A 21,829-nucleotide genomic window follows, 5' to 3' on the forward strand; every position below is an offset into this window, starting at 1 on the left:
AGACGTGAGCTCATTGAATTATCTCAGGACCTTATCTCACTACGTTTTAAAGGCCACATGGTATGCTCATCATTTGTGTAACCTAGTCATAAAATCTTTACAATGCAGTTTTGTGAACCCTAGGTGCCATCTTCTAATACTACTACTGAATGTAGACAAGGAAAAACTGCAGTAGTTAGTTAGGAATAGCACATGATCTATGTCATAATGTTGGGAATATTTATGTTGCTGGCCTAATTATTTCGCACTTTCCTACAGTAAACTGACTCATTCATCTGATGTTGTAAGCTAATGGCAGTAAAACAAAGCTTTACATTTGAGGTTGAGGCCATTTATAGCTGATTATATGATAAGGATTCTCCATATTGAGTGGGATGTAGCTTTTAAATAAGATCAAAGGTCAAAGTGATATGACATCATCACCTGAAATTAATAGATTAGTTGATTGAAAGAAAATGAATCACCAACTATTTTGATAATCAATTAATCTCTCATCTCATCTCATCTTCAACCGCTTATCCGGGGTCGGGTCGTTGGGGCAGCAGCTTTAGCAGAGGACCCCAAACTTCCCTTTCGGGCCACATTAACCAGCTCTAACTGGAGGATCCCGAGAGGGGTCCCGAGGCGTTCCCAGGCCAGTGTGGAGATATAATCTCTCCACCTAGTCTTGGGTCTTCCCCGAGGCCTCCACCCAGCTGGACGTGCCTGGAACACCTCCCTAGGGAGGCGCCCAGGGGGCATCCTTACTAGATGCCCGAACCACCTCAACTGGCTGCTTTCACCGCAAAGGAGCAGCGGCTCTACTCCGAGTTCCTCACGGATGGCTGAACTTCTCACCCTATCTCTAAGGGAGACTCCAGCCACCCTCCTGAGAAAATCTCATTCTTTGACCCAGCTTTCATGACCATAGGTGAGGGTAGGAACGAAGATTGACCGGTAGATCTAGAGCTTTGCCTTCCGGCTCAGCTCTCTTTTCGTCACAACGGTGCGGTAGAGCGACTGCAACACTGCCCCCGATTCTCCGGCCAAACTCATTTCATCGTCCCCTCACTGTTGAACATGATCCAGAGGTACTTGAACTCCTTCACTTGGGGTAAGGACTCATTCCTGGAGTAAGTAATCCACTGGTTTCCTGCTGAGAGCCATGGCCTCAGATTCAGAGGTGCTGATCCTCATCCCAGCCGTTTCACACTCGGCTGCGAACCGATCCAGTGAGTGCTGAAGGTCACTGACCGACGATGCCATCAGGACCACATCATCTGCAAAAAGCAGAGACGAGATAACCTGTCCGTGAAGATCACGAACAGGATTGGTGACAAAGCGCACCCCTGGCAAAGGCCAACCCCCATCGGGAACTAATCCGACTTACTGCAGAGGATCCGGACACAGCTCTCACTTTGGGTGTACAGAGATTGGATGGCCCAAAGAAGTGACCCCCTCACCCCATACTCCCGCAGCACCTCCCATAGTATCTCCCGAGGGACCCGGTCATATGCCTTCTCCAGATCTACAAAACTAGACTGTAGATGTATGTAGACTAGATGGGCATACTCCCCGGCCCCCTCCAGGATCCTTGCGAGAGTGAACGAACCCTCCTTTCCAGCACCTTGGAGTAGACTTTACCAGGGAGGCAGAGTAGTGTGATACCCCTGTAATCGGCACACACCCTCTGGTCCCCCTTTTTAAACAGAGGAACCGTCACCCCAGTCTGCCACTCCCTTGGAACTGTCCCAGACTTCCACGCAATGTTGAAGAGACGTGTCAACCAAGACAGCCCCTCCAAACCCAAAGCTTTCAGCATTTCTAGACGAATCTCATCAATCCCTGGGGCTTTGCCACTGTGGAGTTGTTTGACTACCTCAGTGACTTCCGCCAGAGATATCGACAATGATTCTCAATCAGCCTCCAGCTCTGCCTCTACAAAAGAGGGCGTGTTAGTCGGATTAAGGAGTTCCTCAAAGTGCTCCTTCCACCGCCCGATTACCTCATTGGCTGAGGTCACCAGCGTCCCGTCCTTACTATAAACAGCCTGGACGGTTCCCCGTTTCCCCCTCCTGAGATGTCGAATGGTTTTCCAGAAGCACCTTGGTGTCGCCTGAAAGTCCTTCTCCATGACTTCTCCGAACTCCTGCCACACCCGCTGCTTTGCCTCTGACAGAGCAGAGGCTGCAGCCCTTCTGGCCTGTCGGTACCTTGCAACTGCCTCCGGAGTCTTCTGGGATAACATATCCCGGAAGGCCTCCTTCTTCAGTCGGACAGCTTCCCTGACCACCGGTGTCCACCACGGTGTTTGAGGGTTACAGCCCCTTGAGGCACCTAAGACCTTGAGGCCACAGCTCACCGCTGCAGCTTCAGCAATGGAAGCTTTGAACATTGCCCACTCCGGTTCAATGCCCCCAACCTCAACAGGGATGCCAGAAAAGAGGTGTGAGTTGAAGATCTCTCGGACAGGGGCCTCCTCCAGACGTTCCCAGTTTAGCCGCACTACTCGTTTGGGCTTACCTGGTCCGTCCAGAATCTTCCCCCATCCTCTGACCCAACTCATCACCAGATGGTGATCAGTTGACAGCTCTGCCCCTCTCTTTACACGAGTGTCCAAAACATACGGCCTCAGATCAGATGATACAATCACAAAATCGATCATCGACCTTTGGCCTAGGGTGCTCTGGTACCGCGTACACTTATGAGCATCCTTATGTTCGAACATGGTGTTAGTTTTAGACAATCCGTGACTAGCAAAGAAATCTAATAACTGACGACCACTTGGATTTAGATCAGGGAGGCCGTTCCTCACAATCACGCCTCTCCAGGTGTCTCCATCATTGCCCACGTGGGCGTTGAAGTCTCCCAGTACGACTATGGAGTCCCCTACTGGAGCCCCATGCAGGACTCCATTCAGGGTCTCCAAGAATGCCGAATACTCTGGACTGCTGTTCGGTGCATATGCACAAACAACAGTCAGAGTTTTCCCCCCTACCACCCGCAGGCGTAAGGAGGTGACCCTCTCGTCCGCTGGGGTGAACTCCAACCCCGCTGCGCTCAGCCGGGGGTTTGTGAGTATCCCCACACCCGCCCGGTGCCTCACACCCTGGGCAACTCCAGAGAAGAATAGGGTCCAACCCCTATCCAGGAGTACAGTTCCAGAACGAAGACTGTGTGTGGAGGTAAGCCTCACCAGATCTAACTGGTAGCGCTCCACCTCCCGCACAAGCTCCGGCTCCTTCCCCCACAGAGAGGTGACATTCCACGTCCCCAGAGCCAGCTTCTACTGCCCGTGTCTGGTCCGTCAAGGCCACTCACCTTCACTGCTACCCGTGCAGCAGCGCACCCGAACCAAGTGGTTCCTCCTGCGAGTGGTGGGCCCACAGGATGGAGAATAATCAATTAATGGTTTAAGTAATTTTTTTTAAAGAATCCTCCCATGTGTTCTCCCACACATGATGTGGAGTGGAGTTGATATTCGGCCAAATAGTACAAAACTGTGATGCTACTGGGCAGCTGGATGCGTTACTTTCTGTAACCTACTTCCCCTCCCTTCCCACCCCTTAATCATCTTGCCTGGTTAAAAGAGTCTTGAGGAAAATAACATTCCCCATCATCCATCCATCATCTGCTCTCCATTAGTGCTGAAATGGCTAATGCAGGCAGTCCTTTTCAAATGATGTAAATGTGAATTAAACAGTGACACAAAACTTTCGGCTGTCTCGTAACTGTTAATCTGTAACTCGTAACAGATGATTAATCTTCCAATGACGAATATTTAAAAAAATATTTTTCATAAAATAAAAAGTCAAAGGTTGGTGAACCTCACACCTGTATGTCTTAAAAAGTTGCTGTTTTCTTACCCTACCTAAATCCTGTCTCACTGGTGTGGCATATATTAAAAATAGACTGTGCTGACAGTAAATCTCTCTTAAAACCAGTCATTCATTCCACATCAGAGCCTGTAAACCTTAAAGGTACCCATAAAAGTAAATATGCTTTTGTTTTGCGGTTACCTTTCTTCTTGGCAGTAGCATGCAGAAGTCAGATTTCCTAACTAAAACCATTTGGACAGCAATTCAGGAACCTGCTTGTTTAGTTGCTCAATCCAGGGCAGTCTCTAATGTACACAAAATAGATCTTCATATCACTGTTTCAGCACAGTTGAAACTTTTTTCCCCGTGGTATTAACAAATCAAGGCCAAGATGTCCAAGTTTGCTATTGTCTCTTGTTTTCTGGCCACAGCAGATCTGTCACGTATTACATGGAAGAGGGAGTTATTCACCTCTCCTCAGTTGCTCATAAAGGATCAGTCAGGGCGGCTTGAATCTGTATTCAAGCCCTGACTGATCTCAGAACTTGGCGGCATCCTTTCCCAATAAGTCTTGATTGATATTGAAGCAGCCTGTGGATTCCTGTGCAGTCACCTTAGTAGAAGCCTCTTTGGCTAAGCAGGTCCTTCACTTGGGCCTGTAAGGGTGGATGCATTTTTGTGAGGCCTGGCACCAGCAGGGATACTGCCACAGATGAGAGTCAGCCCCAACAGAACCTAATTACAGAGCTGGTCGACGTAAAGCTCCAGAAAAGGAGCAAGGCTTTCCCTTTCATTTGGAGATATATATGCAGAAAGGCTTACTTCATATACAATCAAACTTTATACTGGATAGGGAGATCAGTAGTCCACATATTGCCGCCATCTAATTGTAAAAATAAGTTTTTGTCAAAACCTTTGGATTCTAGATTTTAGACGTGTATGTTTAGCGACAAAGCGCATATCAGTACACTGGGACAAGCTTCAAACCCAACTCTAATGATCTGGGTTGAATGGAATCAAAACATATTTTGAACAGTGTTTTCCTTGGACTTTGTTAATATTGTGCTTATGACAGCATTGCTCCTTTTGCACTCTTCAATTTCTCCCATTTTCTCAGGCTTTCAGCTGAAATAGCCTTTCTGTCATTAAAAACATCTGTTGGCGCGTATGATTCCTCTACTGTACACCCCTCCTACTGTACCACTGTGTGGTAATGCCTGCACCACCCACTGTCTGAAGCCAGAACAGGGGGATTCTGTCATGAGAATTAGCTGTGTTTGGTGTTTGGTGTTTGATGTTTGGTGACATGGGTGTGTAAATGTTTGTGTGTGTGTTACACAGATTAAAATTACATAGGTTATTCTCTCAAACATGGGTCTTCTTTAAGTGTGGTTATAATGAAAAGAAGAGAACTCAGAGAGTGCAAGGCTATACAAAGACATGTGCTGTCTCACATTGTTATGCAGTGTGAGTCTCTCCAGTTGGGAACTAATTTTTCTGAATATTCTGACACCACATGAATGCCCAGGTCAATGTTAACAAAAGTGAAAAAAAAATGTAAAACCGCCTTGTGATTCGTATCCGCTTCAAAATTTGTTTGGTTTTTCTTTGGCCCATGCTACACCCTTACACACAGCTTAATTAAAAACGGGCCAGTAGTTTATCCGTAACCATGCAGACAGACGGACAAACAAACAAATGGACAAACCAAGCCGAAAACATAACTGAGGTTATAATACTATTAATGAATGAATGCAATTATACAGTATGGTTTTCAGTCACTGTCCCATTTGATTGCATAGGATCCTTTCCCTAATGAGTAGGGCTTCAACTCCTTCTGTGTTTACATAGTAACTCCAGCTGTGTTTTTATTTTGAATTGGTTGGCTATATTTTGATGTAAGACTATGAGGTCACTTAGTCACATTGTGTGGTTGCTGATGAGCACCCATGATTTTAACTACAGTGAATGTTAAGTGAGAGAGCAGAGTTTTGGGCAGAAAACGCCCTTTTGACCAACACAATGCGGTCAGCTGATAGTTTGCAAATTTATCTTATTTGGTCCGGGTCATATAATTAAACAGCTGTGGAAAAGCTTTGGTCATGTCTAAAATGTAGGTTAGTTCTTATTTTATATCAAGTGGAAGCTGTGTTAGAATCCATGATAGAAAGTCAGTATACCAGCTGATCTTATTCATACCAGTCAGAAATGTGATACCTTATTCATGAAATATACATCATGGTATTGGATAAAGCAAGAACCAGAAACAAAAAGGCACAGTGATTTTTTACAGAACCACATGTTTTTCTTTAATAGTGTTGACAGCAGGAAGACAGAAAAAATACATTGTGTCCTCTCTGCTAAGGAAGAAAGTGTCCTCTCTGGAATATGATGTTCATGTCCCTACGGAAATATTGGAAATATGCTAATTCGCAACAGAAAATTATGTGACTATTTTGGCTTTTGGCTGAATTTTGGCTCCAGCAGCACCTATCACACTGGTGCCAGTAAATGGATGTTTTTTTATTTTACGGTGTATCAGCATGAAAACATTGGAATCTATATGAAGTCTAATATCATCTTTACAGCCTTTGTGGCTTACATATTCTGCAGGAGTTTACTCTACAGCTGCACGCTGAGAACTTAGATGTCAGATTTGTCATGTGGCGTGTTTTTCACAAGGTTAACTTGGCTAAAAAGAATAGTCTCCACACCCTTCCCCACCCTATAATTCCTATAAGACACAGTTTATTGTCTTCTTATAAACGTCTCTCCCATTGGTATTATCCACAGAAGCAGTTGTGTTAAGTGGTTTCGAAAGATTTTTCCCTGTTATGTAACTTTCCCCTGTTCCGCTCATTATGATGCTACATAGTGGAATATTCAGTCACAAAATCATCTGCTTACAATAAACGATGCTTAAAATATTCGCCAATCTCCTGCTTCTATAACCCAAATTAAATATCATTAAAGCATTTTAGAATATTATCATAACCCACTAATCTTTGTATTTGAATACATGACAGAGCCCACCATATTTTAAATGAGTTCTACATTTTGGGAAACATGCTTGTTCTCAGCCCAGTCAATGGAAAAAAAAGTTGGCATCATAGGTTTCTGATAAACCACAAATACATTGATATGAAACATACTTGGGACCTTTTAGTGAGACACCCCAGGCTTTCAACTAACTCCAATGTAAAACCACCCGAGTCAATATTACGCTCAGAGGAAGAACTCTTGAAGACATAACAAAAGTCAAACTTTGTGTCGGGTGTAGTTTCACCCAGGAGACTGCGGTCGGTGTCCCGTGTTAAAGTGAAAGTGAAACTTGAGTAAGATGATGGTGATCTTTTCCTAAACCTAACAAAGTAGTTTTGATGCATAAATCTAATGAATTTTTGAATCCCCTATGTTAACCACACGTTTTAATCTGCGACCATGAAGCATAACTACCCAAGTGGTCCTGAAAGCATCATTATGCAATGTGTAGGGAATGAGAACCGGTTGCAGCGGTTTAGAATAGCTAGATTTAACCTATTTGTGGGAAATGTCCATTGCTAACATTGTTTTTCTGGTAACTGGGTTGTTTTGTTGCCAAGATTTAGATGAGAAGACCAATGCCAATCTCATGAATCTACCATTAACAGCTGGTAATCTTAGTACAAAGACAGAAAACAAGAGAAAGGCAACCTGGCAACCTGGCAAAATCTGCAGAAAAGCATGTGATCGCGGATAAAGTCAATGGAAAGACGCAATTAGCTTAAAGCTAATGCCTGGGCGGTATACATAATTTCGGGCAAATCAACAATTTAATTCAATTCAATTCAATTTTATTTATAGCGCCAAATCATAGCGAAAGTTATCTCAGGACACTTTACAGACTAGGTATAGACCACACTTTATGACTTATTTATGATTTACATAGACCCAACAATTCCCCAGTAGAGTACGGTGGCAACGAATACCTTCCCTATAACAGGCAGGAACGTCGGACAGACCCAGCTCTGTGGAGGACGGCTATCTGTCTTGACCGGTTGGGGAGGAAGAAAAGGAAAGAGAAAAGACGGACAGATGGACAGAGAGAGACAAAGACAGACACAGAGACAGACACACTTCCAGTAACTATAATAATATCTATAGTAATGTCAATATGACTTAGATGTTATGGCGATTAATACAGCAGAATAGTAGAAACAAGCACAGCTAAAGTGATAGATTATAATAGTAGCAGGAAGCATCATGCAGGACCACGGCGGCAGGCACCACCACCATCAGCAGAGACCTGTGAGACAAAAGAACAAACAACTCCGGGGAAGAAGTTGAATTAGTAACAAGGACTGAAAAAAAAAAACGTTGGAACATTTTCAACGATTTCTCCTTCTGTTCTTCTGTTTGAAGACACCTTTAAGCTCATTGCCACTTTATATCTCATTTGTTTAAATTCATACCAAAACCAAAGTGTGGAAATGACATGTTGTGTCAACTATTCTTTCAAGCATCACACTGATAATGCTCACAGTTTCATATTTTATCTCTCATCATTGAAAAAGCATTGTACAAGAGCTGAAATGTAGGTCAGATACTGTGCCTGACAAAACACAGCATGTATCACTGAGGGGACAAGAAGTGCAAAAAGAAGCTTGGACCTTTCCTACCTCCAGATGCTTCTGATAAATATTTTACATGGTTTGCTTCTTAAGCTCTTTGCTCGTATTCATTTTGTCATTTAGCCAAATAATGACATACATTATTTGGCTTACACTTTAAGTTTGTTTCACAGTTTCACTCTCAAACTTAAATGATCTTATTAGCAAAGCAAAACTGTGTGTAGATGAACCACAGTAAAAGCCATAGACTGTGAAGTATTTACAATGATTTGGAGGATCACAACTGCAAGATTTTTTTTCACAGCCCAAGCAGTGAGAACTTCAAACAGATCAAACCTTCTTCTACCTTTGATTGCTCTTTGGATTCTGCTAAGATTCTAAGAACACACAGGTGGTGTCGATACTTTAGCCCAGAATCTCATTCAACATGCTTTTTTGATTGTAGGATGCACCAGGAGGTTTTGATCTGTGCAACAGTGATTGCTTCAGACCACCAACAGTTCTGGGGGGAAAAAAGAAAGCAAGTATAAGGTCCAGATGACCCACAAATGAATCTTCTAATACATAAAGAATGTTCAGCAATCACCAGTCATCTAATACAGATCCTAATACTAACGTAAAAACATGACCTCTGGAGGAGGAAAAGACGACTCGGATACAAAAGTATCTTATATCTGGGACATTTTTAAGATGGTAATAATACAAATAAAAGATTGACATGAGTTCTGACTTCACAGAGGAGGAAGGATAAGGAATTACTAGACGTGTCTCAAGCCATTTGATCCAAGTCCCAAGTCCTTTTTTCTTGGGAAAGTCAAGTCAAGTCCTTAGTTAAGGCAAGTCCAAAGTCAAGTCAATAAAGGGAAAAGACAAGGTATTAGTAACTGTCTAATAATGATATTATTGGCCTATTTTTCTTATATCTAGCCTTATCAAAAAGTGTGACGATGAATTGAATTTGCATTATAAATATTTGTATTCAGTGAAATAAATTATTTAAACAAATGAAAAACTACTTATGAATTTATCTATTCTCAACTGCAATAGATCTATTGCTAACATTTATTCTGGCAACTGGGTTGATTAATAATATCAATCATTATCAACGTTAGCTAGTTACAGAGTTGTAAGAAAACATATTCTATCTGGCTAACGTTAGCTAACATTTCCTCCTCAGACACTGGGTAACGTTACACAGACACTTTTAATGTCAGCACTGATGATGTTTGACACTTTAGATATTTCATATTTAATGTTTGAACTGAAAACAAAAAAGAACACAGACACATCTTCTGTCAAGTTGCAAGTCATCAAAAGAGTGACTTGACTTCCACGTCCATGGCTTTAGGAATGACATTGTTAAGAGTTAGCCTTTGAGAAAAGCTATTGGCTGCATTGCCTTTCTTGCCCAAGTGTGAGCATGCAGCAGGTAGATATATAATGTGCACGGCAGACATCTGTGTTACAGCACCTCTGTCTCTCAGAACTTGGCAGATGTTTACAGGTCATAGCCGGGCAAAATGTCAGCCTGAGAGACAGGGAAAGAAAAATAGAGAGTCAAGAGACTCTCAGCCGTAGCTTCCGAACAGCTTACTCGAGGCTCTCACAGGGAGTGCTCGTGGCAAGGCATGTGGACAGGCCTTGGCAGGTAGCCTGGGTCCACGTGGCACAGCCAGATTTCCTACTACACTTCAGATTTGCAGAGAGACAGAGAAACAGAGAGAAAGAGGAAGAGAGGAGCTGGCTGTTCTGAACAACACCAGCCCTCTCAGGGTGAGTCAGAACGGCTGGCTCCTTTTCATCATCACTGTCCCTTTGCAATGTGTAGACAAGAGTCATAAACAAGACATATTGTGCACAATCACAGGGGAGTATATTTTCCAGTCAATAGGAATAAATTTCTAGGAAGGCAGACTCCCAGTGTTTTATAAGGAAACTTAAGTCCAAATATCCAATTAAATCCACAACAGCCATATGTTTGTGAGGCTTAAGCCCCTTTCACACAGGCACTGCAAACCTGGAATTATCTAGACCCTGACACCTCCCTAGTACTGTGTAGGGTCCGATTGAGCACAAAGTATGATTAGAGCAGCCCATCGTGCAGAGAATTCACAGTGAGCAAGAGGGTGTGTTGATGACGTTCTATCATGCAGCTCATGTGAAACCAGAAGAAAACAAGGGTGACTTACACAAAGACAGCAACGAAAATGAAAAGTGATGAGATTCTGCAACTTCTGTTGGAAAATGGCTGATGCTAAAATTGTCAGACAAATTCAAGAAGAGGCAAGAGACTGTTGTTTATGACCAAATTACAAACCGGCTACATGACCACAGTATAATCATTTCATGTCTTGCCTCCTGCACACTCTACCAGGCTCCCGCTAAACCAAATGGAGTATTTTCCGTAAGTGAGAACAGAGATGTTATATGTACTTTATGTGTGAAAAGAGCAACTCCAGACAATGTCTGCACTAGACAATCACTGAATACACAATCGCTGCAGTATATTGCAGATCTAAATCCGTACCTCAAAGGTAGGAATTAATACAGGGCTCTTGTGATGGATTGTATTTGGTTACCAAATAACAGTATATAACCAAAGCATGCTGTTTTCATTATTTGTGTAGCCTGTTTTTTAACGTCTGAATGAATGAGTGACTTAATGCGGCCAGCAAACATTTTTACATTTTTACATTACAAAGGCCCTTAGAGTCAGGGCCAATGGGCCAGTTTGTGGCTACTTCATGCTAAAACAAACTGCTGTATGAAATGCTGGCCAGCGTCCACATCACACAAGTGTTTTTGAGTATTTTGTCCTTTGTTGAAATTGTGCAACTCTTTGCATCATGTTGACAAAAAGATGTCTCTATATTCCTTCCCATGAAAGCTCATCCATCTATTTTCTATTGTAGCTAGTTAGAAGAAGGTCGAAAAGAACTTGGTTGACGAGACCACATGTTGTACAAATTAGTTTGTTTGGAGTATGCAGTAGCGTGAATGGTTTTAATGTTGACACTTCCTTGGATTAGCTGCCTCAGAGCATGCTGTCCCTGTTTAGCTTGTCTTGAGTGTGTAAACAAGGTCATCAAGCTTTCTCATCAGTTCTTGGTTTACCTCTGGCTGTCCACTTAAACACCTAATGTAAGAAGGAACCTGAAGCAAACCGTAGACTGGGACACCCTGGTGTAAGGGTGGTCAGAGTGATCTATAATTTATTTTTCTTTTCTTGTTTTCCTGATGTATCTGAGAATACGTCTGCATGAAAGAATCCAGCTGTTAAATTTGGCAAATCGCACCACAGATGCAGTCCACATTGGAAGAGAGAAAAAGCTCCAGGCTACCAATCTCAATGGGTCCCTCCACTGTCTTACAAAACTAATATGATTGACATGATATAATTATGTTTGTTTAATGTGAAGATCAAAATTGAGCAATACTGAGTGTTAGGCCTCCAAGATTTGTTTTAAATTATAAACACAAGATAAACCCCCGCAATTTTCCTAGGTCATCACTTTGGACAGCAGCGGATCATCCATCAACCCCTACAGCTGTTTCACGCCATGGCGACCACAAAATGGAATGTATTATTTACAATCTTAAAATTGATCACAGGATATTAATAATGATAATAATAATATGAAATGCATGCTTGATTAAAGTTATCTGATACACATAATCTACTAAGATGGTTTCGCTCACAGCAATTGGCAGATCCTTTCGTATTGTGGGAAAGCTAAATCTGAACCATAAGGTGAAACAAGGACAGCTTCTCAGGCGTTGCCATATCACGCACGAATGACCTTCTCCTGTTTTAATTAACATTTGTTCTGCATTCAAGGCACACTTGGCAGGCAGAGCAATATTTACAATGCTGCACTTTATATCATCCAGTGCAAAATCAAAGGCCCAAGGCATTGACTTGATATTTTTTAAATAGAATGACATACTTTTCACTTGAAACATAATTATGTTTGACATGTTTTTCATACTGAAAGAAAACAAAGTCTAGATCGTTGTGGCCTCCCAGCATTCTTGTAACTCAGATGGGCAATGGGATTATTGGAGATCTTCAACAGCATGTCAAGTGGCTACTCTAAGGAGAGCCAATTACCAGTGTTTTGCTGATGTTCAGATAAGCTGAACTATGGTATCTGTGTGGAAGTCATTCTGTCTAACCTCATATTAAGTTAAAGCTATCACACATTCCAGGAGAGGAAGCACAAATACCGAAATGTGTTAGCACAATCCCTGGAGTCTATTAAGGTCAAGAAACACGATTCCCTTGGTCTTCTCCAAGAAGTGAATCATTACCACAATTTGACTGGCACAAGATCATAGACGGACCTTATCCTTGCAAATGCCTTGAAAATGGATCTAAAATTCACTCCTTTATTATTACTTAATCTATTATAATATTTAAAACATTGTGGACAAAGTATTTCAAATAATAAGTTATCTTCTATGAAAGAGAAAATGTGCCGTGTCAGGTTAAAACTTGTGATCTCACACAGCTTTCAATTGTCAATTGTCAAAGCATGTACACATGCAGTATTATAAGGTTGCCAACAATATAACATCTGTTTTTAACTTGGCATTTATTGTCAAGCGATGTAACTAATATGTGCAGATGAACCTTCACACGACACTGATATACAGTTGACTTTTGTTTTGAATTAAAAAACATTTAACAACGCCAGCTGGTGTAGGAATGACAATGTATGTAGGTCAGTCGGTCGGTCCGCCTCTTTGGTCGAAACTGAAATATCTCAATGACCCTTAGATGGATTGCTGTGACATTCCCGGTGCCCAGAGAATTTTTTGGGAGATCTTGAGATTGCCTTATTCTGTTGTGGTAACCATATCCAGCAGGTCAAAGTTTTTACTTATCCAGTAAAATATCTCCACATATACTGAATGGATTGGCAGTACATTTTGTTGAGACATTTATGTTTTTTGGACAGTGAAACCTACTGACTTTGGTGATCATCTGATTTTTGTCTCTAACGCCACCCTAAGACTGACATTTGTAGTTTAGAGAGAAATAATTCTGACATTCGTGTTGCACTGAGGATGAATCATAATCGCTTTTGTGATCCTGTCACTTCTTATCTGGCACTATCCAAGTACAGCCTCACAGAGTCATTTGCATGACTTCTAATCTGGTTTTAATCCATTGGAATAAAAGATATAATCTTGCTGATTTAGTTTGTTGAATTTGAACATTATAATTATCATACTGAAGAGTGCTTGTGTACTTTTCCTTTATTGTAACTAAGCGCATAGGCAAGCAGAGACACATCAAGGAGAAGGTGAAAGCCAAGAATGATGGTGTGTAAATGCAGCCACAGGGAATTGGTTTAATATGTGACAAAGGCTACATGCTAAATTCATTCAAACTTTGGTCAGTGATAGCTTTATCATTGCTAAGCCCCGCAGATCATTTTAAAGTTTACAATAGTTCTCAAAAGTAGGCCAGCTGTCGTTTCCAAATGAAATAAACTGTTTCTCCCAAAAATTTGGGCTTTTTTAGAAACATGCATTTAGTGGTGTGAGGATGGTGGTAAAGCTAGACTTTATTTTTCCTGGTTAGCACGCCGCGTTTCTCACTCTGGTGCATAACAGGAGTCTGATCCCGTCGTGGTCCTGGCTTTTGTAGTCTGGATGAGGGAGTCTCAGCTGAAGGGCTCTAGTAACGACCACTTAAAAGAGGCTTCAGTTAGAAGCTGTCATTATTTCCCTATAGGGAGACAGGGGGCACTGGTAGGTGAGGCCACACACACTTGGGAAAAATCTTCTTGTTTTTGCCAAGATTTAAATATTAATGTTATGCCTAAAATTCATTCTTCTTCTCAACATACTGGCTACACATAACTGAACTCCCCTCCTACCGTGGGTTTAACTAAGATTACATCCTACCATAAATGTGTCAAAATAGATTTAGTAACTCGGAGTTTAAGTTCACAGTTTCTGCTGGATCCCGGCTGTCTCCAGTAACCTACCATTTTGGTGTATGCAAGTCCCTATCGACATGTCGACATTTTATGCAATATCCATCAATTTCAACATTATAAGATCATACATACGCCTGCCTGGCATCCAGACTAACCAAGAGAGATGGAGATTTCAACCACATGGCACTGGACTACCACTCCAAAACAGCCCTGCGGTTGGCAACATCCTCTCAGACCCAACAATTTTTTCAACCTAGCTGTTTTTTTCTTTTCTTTTATAGAGTGGCTGTGTATGTTTAGCGGTCAAAATATGACCATACCACAGGTCATTCACTGGTCAGTCTCAACAGCATTGTTAATGTTTAATTTTTACATCCTTACTTATAAAGAAAATACATTGTGGATGGGGGGTGGAAGGATATGAACAGTTTGACCTATCCTTTGAGCTTTGCCACAATAACACTGTTCATCATACCATGCCTGCAGAAGCTATTCCTTCACTGTAGCGTAGCATTTTTAATTATTTGTGACAGACCTGACCTCTAAATGTGTCATTTCAATCTGATCTCTAATCTCTCTCTCTCTCTCTCTCTCTCTCTCTCTCTCTCTCTCTCTCTCTCTCTCTCTCTCTCTCTCTTCTCTATCTTTCTCTCTCTCTCTCTCTCTCTCTCTCTCTCTCTCTCTCTCTCTCTCTCTCTCTCTCTCTCTCTCTCTCTCTCTCTCTCTCTCTCTCTCTCTCTCTCTCTGTGACCGAGCACAAATAAAAAAAAAATCCATCCTGTGGTCGGAAAGACAAACCTCTCTTATCAGCTGTCTGTGGATGCTCCTCCAGGCGTGACTCTCCCATTTCCTCATGACCCATTTTCAAAGTTTGCCTTGGATGCAACTCGCGGCCCTTTGCGTCAACCCAGTGCACGCGGATGCTCCAAATGTGTGATTTATGTTGGACCCATGTGGACTGTAACTGTTGCTGAGGTATTAGGTTATCTCAGGTTGTGAATGTGCTCCGTGCTGTCTGTAAAAAGTTTCAAGATTCAAAGATTTGTGTTCATCGCTACATCTTTAGAACCCACCACAATGATGGCACACATAAGATAAACTTATAACTCAATTGTCTTGGAGGAACTGAACACTTTCATTCAAATCGATTGTGATGAACTGTTCAGTGATTTTGATCCCTATTTTAATGTTTCACAGTGACAGCCATAAGCTGAGAGTGCAGCTCAAGGAGAGGATGCAAACATGTCCACATGTGAGACGAGATGTTTCCTCCCTGTGAGAACCAGTTGTGTCTGTTGTGTATCAGGGTCATGGCTCAGAGGCTGGCTGGAAGTGTGATGGGGACCCGCAGCCAGGAGAGAAGGTCCTGCAGGATATAAAGGAGAGGAAAGGGCAGGAGAGGAGGCTCCAAGAGATCCAACAGCAGCTGGAGATCCTGGGCCAAGGCCAAGACATGACTGTGAGTTCAAAGCAACTATGTTCGTTCACACAACAAGAAATATACTCATGAGTACGTACTGTACACCACTACACTGTCTGTGTTTTTGTGCATTATAACGCCCCTCAGAGCTCTTATATGCAGATGTGTTTGACAAATTACACATGCACAGCTCACACATGCACAGCTCATTCTATCATTCTCACAAGGGGAAAGTGAACCTGCAGTATTCGTATCCCTGCAGGCCCATATTTTTTCCTCTTACTCTCCATTTTTTCTTTGCTCTCTTTGCACTAACACGCCCCTTCGCAGTTTTGTGTTTGATGTATGTTTTGACTTACATTTGTTTTCAGTGAGGAGTTAAATATCCTTCTCTGCTTTGCCTTGTACACAGGTTTGCTCCAAGGGGCGAAGATTGTGGTTTGAATGGTGGAGGACAAAAGGCTATCAGTGGGGTACTGATAGCCTTTTGTCCTCCACTGTGTTTCATTGCTCTCTAGCATTCTTCGCTGAGATTCGATGTCCACCCTCCGCAGTGTTCCCTAGAAACCACTGAGGTCTGTCTGCTTTTAGGAGCCTCTGCAGAGTTACAACCATAGAAGTGATGTTTCTTTCTGCAAACCCTGTAGCTAAAGGCACAGCAAAAGAATGTCTGCAGAACAAAAAGCAGTTAGCTTTCATTTCTGCTTTATCGGACATTTATGACTTGAAATTTTGTGAGAAAGAAAACATTTGAGATGGATTTAGCGGTTTGACTTTGTCATTGTTCGAATAGGATAGCTTCTCCTGGTCGCGCACAACAAACTATTTGTTTGCTTGTTGACATTGCTGATGTCCATGTGTTATCCTTTACTTAACCAACATATCAGTTTTCACACTGATTAACCACAACATGATGTATATATGCCCAATTTAAACATAAAAGATGCTCACAAACAGTGAGGTAATAAAAACATCAAGTGGCAGCCACACCCTTACATCAAACAAGGCACCATGCAACCCAAACCTATTCCTGGCTTAATTAATGAGACACAAATGGAATTTTTTGCTAATTAAGCCGAGCTCCTTTTGAGGAAACAGTTCTCTCATTATGATCACAAAGCATCAAAACCACCAGTCTCTAAGCTTATGGTTTAGCTAGACACTTTTTGTATATAGCTGTGTCTCACGGCATTTTATATACTGTCACTAAATGATTGAATCCAGCGAGCGACTGTAATGTAGAAGGCACACTCACTGTGTATGGTCTTTGTGCCACCGGGCTTGTTTTGTGGTTGGAAAAGATTTATTTGTACGGAATTTGTCTGGGAGGGCATTCTTGAACAGTTTCACACAGCTCCAGTATACTCATAAAGTTGATTTGTGTAACATCCGTAACTCAGATGTCGTCTCACAGTCTTTTCGCACCTGAAGTGTGAACCAACTCTTCAGGCTTTTTCAGAATCAGAATCAGAAAGACCTTCATAATCCAAGGGGGAAATTGTTTTTGTTTTTTTGCATAGTTCTCTGGTGTTTTACCAGAGCATGCATGATAATTGGGAAGAGATCAGTTGGTGAGGTTTTTTTTAAGTGAGCAATTTTAAGTCAAAGTCAGACCAACATAAAGCAAGTAATTCCCCAAATAGTGCCAATACTAATTAGTACTCTGATACTATTAAGGAATTAGTTCATAATTTTGGTAGATGTGTTTATCTTCTTTCTTTTGAGGGTTAGATGGGAAGATCGAAAGAAAGAAAACTAGTTTATTTCCCAAAACAAACTATTCCTTTATTATTTGTACATAAATACAAAAATAAATACTTAAATGCTTATTTGTAGCATGTTGTTCTTCATTCTTGAAATGTAGTACCCTATTTTCACCTTTCTGCATTCCTAGCTCCAGTTCATGAACAGTAAATCACTAATACTGCCTTCTATGAAGTGATATTATTCACTTCAATGCCCAAAAATGCTTATATAATCTGTGATAATGCAGCCCAGATAATGCAGACTGTTTCTTTGTCTATCAAATCTTTTTAAGAAATAGTGTCTATACTCTGTGATGACAAGAGTTAGAAAATCAATCCTGAATTCCAAATTAGGAAGCTAATGTAAGAGTTTGACAAGTATAAAAAATAAAAAAATTGAAGTACGATATAGCTAAAAAATGACCAGAATGGATTGGATAGTAAATGTTCTCCCTCCAAACTGGAAGCATGTCACTATGTTTAGTCTGGCCTGCTTCACCTTTTGTCAAGGTGGAAAATATTGAAAAGGTCAGTCTCATCTTGTAGCAGTGACCACAGATTCTTTGCTTTACTGCAGCTTGATTGATTCCAGCATGTGCTGTTAAGAATTCAAGTGTTTCCCTAGAAGTCTACCTGATTTACCCTTTTGCAGTGATTTATTTAAACAAAAGCTGTGTTGTGTTGGATTCAGATCTGAGACCTGTAATTTTTGTGCGTCATCTCTTGCTTCTCCTTTCTCTCAATCCAAACAAAACCCCCATTCCAGTGAAATTCATCTCTTTGCCAAAGAATCTTTTCTCTTACCTTTCATTTTCCAGTTCTCACTGTGAATAATATTTGACTTTATAGAAAGATCTTGATTTATTTCTCTCCAAAGAAAGGCATTATTCGTATGACTGTCATTGTTCTCTTTTAATGAGACATAGACCTACATTAAAAAAAGTTCATAGTTCAGCAGTGTTATTTTCAACTGTTAAAGCTTAATCTGTGATACTCAACAGCTGATCTGGTGCTAGGTGCTTTTCCTGCAACCTCATTTGGCTGCATGCCTGGATCAACTGCAAAAGGAAAGAAAATCCCAACATTAACAGTAAGGCTGGATGGTTCCAGCAGGGCAGTCTTGTCTTATCAGGTTGACATAATTGACCATACACTCTTTTTCATGTTAGCCAGGCCTCCCTAGTGCATGGGGACTAGAATATAGTTCTTAGCAGATTGTTAAAATGAAATCTGAACACCTACGCTCCTTTCAACACAAGGAGGGTACCCACCCATGATAGGTCAAAGTTAGCCTGGATCTGTTAAGTTCACTGTTCAGGCGTTGTTGAACTGCATTGTTGTGCCAACTCTGCAGATTCACAACTCTTTTGCCACAGGAGGCCAGTCAGGTTTGCCAGAAAAGAGGAGACATGAAGAAAAGGGATTCTTTCTCTCTTAGCTTTGCTCCCCATCTTCTCTACTCGCTATTCCATCCATGGCTACTGGCTGTTAGCCTTTTGGCTTGCCACACAGTCTGCTCTTGCCACTTTATGATCTCTTGAAATAGAGACAGTTTGGCAAAAGTCTCTCCTTTTCCTGTGTTCTAATGAGTAACAGAGACCAAGAGGTGTCCCCACTTATGTCCATGGATTTAAATAAAGTTGGTATTGATGTGATTTGTGCATTTGTACCAACCGCTCTTCATGCACTGGTGCCTTTTCCTGCACCGGAAGGTGCTATTTTTAAAACCTTTTTAAAAGTTTGGATTTGGATAGATGTCACATCGTTAAAGTTAATAATTTGCTATCCATTTTTCGAAAGAAGGATAAAAACATTTTTTTGCACATATTTGTGGAAACAGCGTTTACTGTGAGATTCTGGGTGGGTGTTAACCAGGCCAGCTGTGGACTGATTTATTAGCATATTATAGCATTAGAACATCTTTTGGCATTGCTAGGAGACGCACTGCACTGTCAAGTACATCAAAGCCCTGCGTAGTTCAGGAACTGTGACGCAAGACACTTCTCCCACAATTTTCAACTTGTATTAGCTGTTAGTATCTTAAGACATGTCAATTAACAAAATGTTGGCGCAAAAATAAAAGCTAGCTAGGTCAACTAGCTTTCACTCAGAAACTGGATTTATTAATTGATTAGCCTGGCTTGCTAACTAAAGCAAGCTAGGTGCTTAAATTAGCAAGCTTAAGTAACAAGCTCTAATGTTATACCGCCTGAGCTAAAGCTATAAATCACCTGGAAATGGACAACTTTATTTCTTGTCAAGCTTCATTTAACAGCTCAATCACAATAACCAAAGCAAAGTGTAAGTCACGTGCACATTTTTGTTCATACAGTACACGTGCAAGGAGCCATCTGTAAAATGATGGGGTAAAGTGAGGATATTGGGTTTCAGCCAGGAATCACTACAGTAGATTGACATTAATGAGGTACCTGAGAAAGTCTCTAGTGGAAATCCTGATCTATATTATCCACATAATCTGACATTTGGCACTTTCTGCATACATTGTGATGTTATCAGTGTACTACAGCAGAAAGTATTGCTGGCTTGCCTCGTGAGTTGGTCTCGACATCTGAATGGGAGCACATGGAGTGTAATGCATAGAATAGTATTTGTAGAGAACTGGCCTCCGGGTCTTTGGTCAATAAAATTGAGTTATGTGACTGATGTCAGTGACCTTGAAAGCTGAGCAGCCCACGCTTGTGATAAACCGGTCCTGCACCCTGTGTGTACAGGAGCCAGTAGCAAGTGATACAGGAGTGCTGGTCCATTGCAGGGCAGATGGCTGGAGGACTTAACAGTTCTGGCTTTGTCAGATTCTTCACCAAGTGGGCAACTGATACAGGACAGTGGACCTTAATCTTTTACCTAAGGTTGGAGGTTCACCTACCCTTCCATTGTTTGTTGGGAGTGGAACTGGACTCCTCATGCCTGGAGGGCAAACATAACACTGAACTCAGTGGTGCTATGCGGATCCACAGGATAGTGAAGTGACAAATGACAATGCACAATGTCAAATGAATGCACTGTAAAGAATTGCTAAACAGGGGAGTAACAGAGGTTTTCCCTTACACCTAATTTCTCTGCACATGACTTTGTGTGGCTTCATGCCAGACTGAGTCATATACAATAAGCCCGCTGGGTCTGGGTAGCAGGTGGGAAAGCAAGAGCACAGGGAGAAGTTTGAGATGTCTGGAGCTGTAATGCTGGTATTTTGGCAATAATCTTATTTTGTCTTTTCCAAAACTCACTAACTTTAGTGACGAGCCAGTCGAAAGCTAAAATTGATATTGTGGAATATTAGATAATTATCTAATAATGAGTGTGGTTCATAAGCAGCCATGTCAAAGCCATTTCCTCATTGATGCGTTGTTGTCAATCAAAATGTTTCTTCCTGTTATTTTAATTATTCCATTCTTTATTTCCCAGTAGTGTTCAGTAAATCAGAGTTAATATAACAGAGTTGATAGTGCTCTGTCTTTCCATAAGGCTCCTAACTTCTCCCCATAAGAATAGTCAGTGTTCATCTATAGGTTCTTTACCTCCAGCTTGTATTTCAAATGTTTATACCAGAGTCTGGGTGTAGCAACTCACACTCCTATTCATTCCCTTCACAAAAAAACACATTTTTATTGATGTCCTTTCTCTCCCAGTGTCTTTGCTTGCACAAAAGCCACTTATGGCAGCTTACAAACACAAGCTTGACCAGTTCTGATAAAAGTTGTATCTTTCCTGCTCTATTTATCCCTTTTCTTTTTGAATAAGTCCGATGATAATGCTGTGTTGACAGACTTCCAACCAGGCTCAACATTGTTTTTCCTGTCTCAGTGATAACCCGCAGTGGAAGAAGGCTACTCTACGGAACCACCCCATTCAAACATATGTATTTTCTTTGGACAGCTTTCCTGTGTGCGCAGCTCTTTTCTCTACTGTTTACTAAAATAAATGTGGTGGCGCAGAAGCCCAGGATTATAAAGAGCTGAAGTGGCTGTCATGCTTTTTGTTTAACTGGTTCTTAAGACGGACAGGAAACACACATCAGTCACCCACAGACACCCTTGGCCTCCCTATTAAGGGCATCTGAGGTCAACCACTTTTAAAGAGTCAGAGCATTTTGTCATAGCAGTGAAAAAAAACAACACCACTTTCATTCTTATATCTCTATTTTTCTCCTCTCTGTTGGAAAATCTAACTCGTAGTTCCCATCTAACCGGCTGGTACTGGTTAAAGGCATCTCTGGCATTTAATACTCAAGCCAGTGGGGCACTTTTTTTATTGCCCCATTCATGAGCACTCAAACACTAACATG

The 21,829-nt window shown here is 41.5% G+C and overlaps 1 protein-coding gene across 1 annotated transcript in view; it reads left to right on the forward strand.

The window, feature by feature from the left end:
• fsip1 (fibrous sheath interacting protein 1) overlaps nt 1-21,829 on the forward strand; it is a gene marked incomplete at both ends in the record, with an annotated part of 30,158 nt that overhangs the window by 6,133 nt on the left and 2,196 nt on the right. The window contains one exon of the mRNA XM_083924600.1: nt 15,665-15,817. Within this exon, the coding sequence (XP_083780726.1) occupies nt 15,665-15,817 (153 nt within the window). The remainder of the gene's footprint in view (nt 1-15,664; nt 15,818-21,829) is intronic.

This window comes from Echiichthys vipera (assembly GCF_963691815.1).
Source record: "Echiichthys vipera genome assembly, chromosome: 12".
Classification (NCBI taxonomy): domain Eukaryota; kingdom Metazoa; phylum Chordata; class Actinopteri; order Perciformes; family Trachinidae; genus Echiichthys; species Echiichthys vipera.